General features: G+C 39.8%; 1 protein-coding gene across 1 annotated transcript in view; it reads left to right on the forward strand.

Moving 5' to 3' along the window:
- Positions 1–6,715, forward strand: part of LOC106874484 (bystin) — a 17,268-nt gene that overhangs the window by 2,917 nt on the left and 7,636 nt on the right. Inside the window, exons 3-6 of the mRNA XM_014922226.2 lie at positions 2,071–2,176; positions 3,094–3,226; positions 4,239–4,381; positions 5,639–5,736. Coding sequence (XP_014777712.1) covers positions 2,071–2,176; positions 3,094–3,226; positions 4,239–4,381; positions 5,639–5,736 — 480 coding nt within the window. The remainder of the gene's footprint in view (positions 1–2,070; positions 2,177–3,093; positions 3,227–4,238; positions 4,382–5,638; positions 5,737–6,715) is intronic.

Genomic DNA, 6,715 nt, shown 5'->3' on the forward strand with positions numbered 1-6,715 from the left:
TGACTGGCCTTCGTGCCGGTGGCACGTAAAAGCACCTACTACACTCTCAGAGTCGTTGGCGTTAGGAAGGGCATCCAGCTGTAGAAACTCTGCCAAATCAGATTGGAGCCTGGTGTAGCCATCTGGTTTCACCAGTCTTCAGTCAAATCGTCCAACCCATGCTAGCATGGAAAGCGGACGTTAAATGATGATGATGTTGATGATGATGATTCCCCTGTCAGATTCACACACTTATTGCAGCGGTCCTTCAGATTTTCGTAAGCCCTGTAAAAGAACTTGGAAATTTGGGCCTCCAACCAGGCCTTTCGTGATACCCTTAAAGCCAGGAATTTTTCAGCACCCCCCCTCGTGTACTGTGTCGCAAAGTGAGGAAGCTACTCACCATTCTTCTATTCTTTTACTGGTTTCAGTCTTTGGACTGCAGCCATGCTGGAGCACTACTTTCGAGGAGTGTAATTGATTATATCAACCCAAGTACTACTGTCTCTTACTTATTTGAGAAATAAACAACTGAGAAAAAACAGGGTCAAAGTTGAAAATAGTGAGGAAAAAAATTAGAACTTGGTGTGGGGGGGGGGACCTGTTTCTTTATTATTTTGACTTGGACCTTGATTTCTAGGTTTATTTAGTAACATCTGACAAGTTTTGTCGTGTGTCATCATTTTATTCACCTTGGAGGAAGACAAAAGACATTATTCCAGTAATGAATTTTATTTTATTTATTTATGCGCCCTTTTCAAGCTTAGCCAGGCTCATGGGACCGGTTTCTATGGTGTATGTGTTCCTCCACCAGCTGGACGGGATGCCAGTCCATCGCAGCATTACTCACCATCATGGGTACCTTTTACATGTTGAAAAGGTTTCCCATGCCTAGTTTAAACCTTACTACTGCAGGAATTCTGATATGTCCCCTGAACAAAGTACACAACTTTGATATTACTACAGCCATCGTGCTGTGTGTTCTGAGTAAGGTGCTGAGCGAACTACTACAGTTGTGGAGGAGTCCTCTAAACAAGGTACATAACTCTGTCCCAGATTACCTGGTCGACCATGAACCTAACTTCTGTTTGCTACTTCATAGCTGTTATTTAGCCCCAGGTTGACCTTAAAGGAACAGGTCTCTGGTCAGAACCATTCCAACCATGACTATCTCGTTTTTATTTTCTTTTTCTAGGCATACATAGTTCACCTCAGACTACATTATCCAATGTGTTCCTTTTATTGTTTCTAAGACAGTAGGGTGTAATTTGAGGTTCGACAAAAAGAGACCGATAGAATAAGTACTAGGCTTACAAAGAATAAACCCTGGGATCGATTTGCTCGACTAAAAGGCGGTACTCCAGCATGGCCACAGTCAAAATGACTGAAACAAGTAAAAGAGTAAGCATGTAGCTGGCTGCAAGTACACAATCATTGAAAAGAATGTTCTTGCTAGCCACTGCTGGGATTAATTTTTGTCTCCCTCCAATATTTATTGTATTTTTAACACAACATGTTCTTAAGAGATGTTATATCAGGACAAATATCATAGTAACTGGTCTATCAACATTGTGTATACATTAAATATTTCTTGTAGATGGATATATATATATATATATATATATATATATATATATATATATATATATATATATATGGTGGTTGTCTACTCCCTACACAGAGTTTGACCACCTCCTGTACCTACACCTTAGCCCTTTCATGGCGTCTGATGTGGCTTTTTAAACCAGACAATGTTCTGAAAAAACACCCACACAGATTGCACCTCTGATTTGAACTACCAATTGGCTGCAGGTAAGTTCTGCTCATTGTGGATCCTAACATGTCTTAAGACCCCCCATTGGATTTGCAAGCCCTCTGGCACACACCACATTCAAACGTGTGCACAGACATATAATCAGAATAGCTGGTTGAAGTTTGTTTTCCAAGTGGGTAAGACCAGCTTATGATGTAGAAGCACACTCTAAGATGTAGAACAGTTAATATTATAGTGAGGTAGTATTTCTACAAGCGATATATATGTATACACACACACACACATAATATTTTGTTGTGTCTGACTTTTTAAAACAGGATAAAGAAGAAAAAGAAAGTTTCACTGGACATTTGCCCGACTCAGCATTCTGAAGATGAAGAGTCTGACAAATCAGATTCTGAATGTTACACAGAGCAAGAAATTGTGAGTAGAGGTTTCAGTGTTGTTGTTATTATTTAATCTCTGGCCCCTGATTGCTTTCTTTTTAACCTTTATTTTGTTTTTTGTCTTGAGGAAGAAGCTGTATCCATGTCCTTCATAAGCTTCCCTAGACGGATCAGACTGATACCATTGACATTTTTGCATGATATATTGATCATTGATCGTTATCAACGTCGCCTCCCTGGCACCTGTGCCAGTGGCATGTGAAGAGACATTCGAGCGAGATCGTTGCCAGTGCCAATGGACTGGCTCCTGTGCAGGTGGCACATAAAATACACCATTTCGAGCGTGGCCGTCGCCAGTACTGCCTGACTGGCCCTCGTACCGGTGACACGTAAAAGCACCCACTACACTCTCGGAGTGGTTGGCGTTAGGAAGGGCATCCAGCTGTAGAAACTCTGCCAAATCAGATTGGAGCCTGGTGCAGCCATCTGGTTCACCAGTCCTCAGTCAAATCGTCCAACCCATGCTAGCATGGAAAGTGGACTTTAAACGACGATGATGATGTTGTAAGTTGACAGCTGTAAGACAAACTTGTCCAGGGTGGAAATTCTAGGCATCTGATGTTCTAGGGAGGAAAGACTGCATCTAATGGGTTAAGTAGGGACACATTATGTAGGGAAGCTGTTGACACATTATGAGTGATGAAAGGCAGCAGGACAAATGTGTTCAAAGTGCTCTAATAAAGATTACATAGAACCAGCCAGCTCTGATAGGCTGAGGCTCCTGCAGTAGCTGTTAAGCCCTTCAGCATTTAAGCCGGTCACATCTGGTCCAAATATTGTACCTGTTTTATTTTCAAATCAGGCAGGTCTAGTGTCTTACACCTACCCTGCAATGTCATTCCTAAAGTAACTAAAGTGACTATATCATCTTCTCCATTGCATTGTCTTCTGCAGCCAGTCAGCAAAGAAGATGAAGAAGCATTGGAAATGTTCATGTCCAAACAACCTCCGAAACGTCTCTGTCTGGCAGATATCATTATGGAGAAACTATCAGCAAAACGAACAGAAATCAACTCTGTTCTCTCAGGTAAGACTTTCTTCTACAAACATCAGGTATAGAGTAGAATATTGGAAATGAACGACACCGCTTGTATGACAGTGGCACTCGTTTACAGCTATCGTGAGAACCCAGGTTTGAAATTTCTCCATGACACCTGATGAAGGCTGGAAGGTATATCAGCTGAAACGTTGTGTTAACAATGAACAAGATGAGGATAAATATCCAACAAATGTAAATAATGTAGATAATTTGCAGCTGTGGAATTTTACCAAAAGCACCACCCAAGATCAAATGACAATAAGACCAGGTTCATCTGCAATAGATCCAATAACAGTGTGTGTGAAGATGGTCTGCAACCAGGACCAGGATTAAAATATTTACACATAAAATGTTATAGTACCTTATTCAGGCAATAAACACTGTCTAATAATAATAAAAAAAAAAAACAGATTTTTTCCGGTATCTAAACTCATTTTTAATGATTGGGTCACACTGACCCTAAGGTACCGCTTGTAGTCTATGCGTGCAAGTAGAAGTAATCGGCTTACCTCATTTGCCTTCCTTTGCACGAGTCTGTCTTGCGGTATCCGATCCTCGCAACTGGCCCAACCCGAAGAACGCTAGAAATAGCAGCTGCTTCTCCCAACACCTAGACGATCGCTTGGCATGTCCTCTCCTCACAACAACCCCGTTCGAAACGGGGACGAAATCCTGATCGAGGCTCCCTCTGCCCTTCTTCCTCTTCCAGTCAGCTCGCCGTTCCGGTCAGTTCACGGTTCTGGTCAGCGGTCAGCTCCCAGTTGCTGACATCATACCTGACCGCTGACATAATTTTTTTCATGGTCCACACCAGGGTTAAAACAACGAGGTTAATGGTGCCTTATAAATATTCTTTGTAGCCAATGTAATTATGTAGTCCCATTTTTGTCTTTGCATTTGACCATAATATTGTTTTCCGTATATTCTCCGTTAAAAATATAAAGATATTTTTCTATACGGTCATTTATAAATTTTTTTTTTTGTCATATTTGTTCTGTAGACAACGAAGGGGTCGAAGTGAAAGAGATGGACGAACGAGTTGTTGAGATGTACCGAAATGTCCGCAACATTCTCGCTGTTTACAGAAGTGGCAAACTGCCGAAACCATTCAAAATTATACCATCTTTGAGGAACTGGGAACAGGTAAGCAGATGGCAGTTCTAAATACCTTAGCAAAATTTTTGGTTCCACTGCATGGCATCTTGGGCAAATGACTTCTTCTGTAGCCCTTGACCAAAGTAGATTTGCAAAATGGAAACTGAAAGAAGCTGTCATATATATATATATATATGTGTGTGTATGTATGTATGTATATATATATATGTGTGTGTGTATGTATGTATATATATATATATGTGTGTGTATGTATATATGTATGTATGTATATATATATATATATACACACATATATATACACATACACACACATATATACACATACACACACACATATATATACATACATACCTATATATATATATATATATGTATATTGCCCTCGGACTGCCACTTTAGTGCCAGCATACAATCGCTTTCTCGATCTTGTCTGAGGATGTCCCAGCATCTGTGCCATTTCAGACTCTTTGCAGCCACTTGATGTTGAATATTCTCCTTAAGCATGTGAATTTAAAACATGCTAATTAAGAAACATTCATCTATTTCTTAATTAGCATGTCTTAAATTAATTGTGACTCCCCCTCTCTCTCTCTCTCTCATATCATGGTTGAATAATTTATATTTTTACTGAAGCAAACATCTTGTTTGCTTTAACCCTTTAGCATTCAGATTTCTTTGTCAAATTTATTGCTTATTTATCCACATTACTTTGAATTAATCCTGCATTATCTCATAGCGTTCAGATTTCAGTGGTGTGTTTGTATATATTTAGAATGACATTGTAGGGTAGGTGTGAGAGGTTGGATCTGGTCAGTTTTAACATAAAGCTTGTAGAGTATTTGAGCCAGATGAGGCCATATTAAATGTTAAAGGGTTAATCCATGCTGACTATGTCTTTAAAGTCCACAGCATGTTTGTGGATGTGCATGGCTTAGTGGTTAGGGGTGCTGGACTCATGACCGTAAGACTGCGGTTTCAGTTCCTGGACCAGGTGACGCGTCGTGTCCTTGAGCAAAACATTTCATTTCATGTTACTCCAGTCCACTAAGGTGGCAAAAATGAATAATCTTGCGACAGACTAGCGTACCATCCAGGGGAGGATTTATACGCCATGAAACCAAGAAACCGGTCCTTGTGAGTCAGTTTGACCCAAGAAGGTAACTTTCCTTTTTTTTTACCACAGTATTTTTATCTGTGGGTGTGCATGCATGTATGTGTGTGTCCCCTTCTTCATACCGTTTTCTCGTGTAAGTACATTTTGTCGTGTTGGTGAATTAATTTCAGGTGTTACACATTACACGACCAGAGCAGTGGTCAGCTGCAGCCATGTACCAAGGAACCAGAATATTTGCATCAAATCTCAATTCAAAAATGGCTCAGAGGTAAGTTGAACAGCTTGAAAGCATTTGTCATGCATGTGTGGTTAAGAATGAATTTTGCCTCTCAATCACATAGTTTCAGGTTCAATTCCACTGCACAATACCCTGAGCAACTGTTAGAAGGAAACTGAGAGGTCTGTGAAGGTGCATGGCCTGGTGGTTAGGGTGTTGCACTCGTGATTGTTAGTTCATGGATTTGATTCCCAAATTGGATGGCACCTTGTGTTTTTGAGCAAAACACTTCATTTCACATTATTCCTGTCCACTCAGCTGTAAATGGAATAACCTGATCAAGGGGAATGCTGACCCGCTTGCCTAGCCAGCAGGGTGGCATCATTCAAAAGCTAAAACAATTTGAAGTGCACTGTGATCAGTGATGTATAACAACATCCAATAGTCTGGTCAGTGCCATACATATATATATATATTTAAGTGTATAATTATAAATGAGGGCTCTACTTCTGTCATAGGTGCTGGCATTCCAGAGCCCTTAATTAAAATTTTTATAATTCCGACTTTTTTGAAGAGATTGAAACCTATAGAATAAGTACTAGGCTTACAAAGAATAAGTCCTGCAGTTGATTTGCTCTACTAAAGGCGGTGCTCCAGCATGACCGCAGTCAAATGAGTAAAAGATATATAGTCATTTTTATATGCTAGGCCAATGATATAATCATATGCAGCATGGAATTTTGTCAGTGAACGGGTTGCGGTTTCAAAGTGATGAAATATTTTGACAAATTAAATTTAAATGTTGAAGTGAATCTAACGGATTTTGTGTGTTTTTAAATGGCTTATAAACACCTTCCACACGGCAATTGTATATATGTATATATATATGTTTCTACAGCTGGATGCCCTTCCTAACGCCAACCACTCTGAGAGTGTAGTGGGTGCTTTCACGTGCCACAGGCATGAGGGCTAGTCTGGCGATATATGTATGTATATATATATATATATATATATATATATATATATATAT

Source organism: Octopus bimaculoides, chromosome 23 (genome assembly GCF_001194135.2).
Source record: "Octopus bimaculoides isolate UCB-OBI-ISO-001 chromosome 23, ASM119413v2, whole genome shotgun sequence".
Lineage (NCBI taxonomy): Eukaryota > Metazoa > Mollusca > Cephalopoda > Octopoda > Octopodidae > Octopus > Octopus bimaculoides.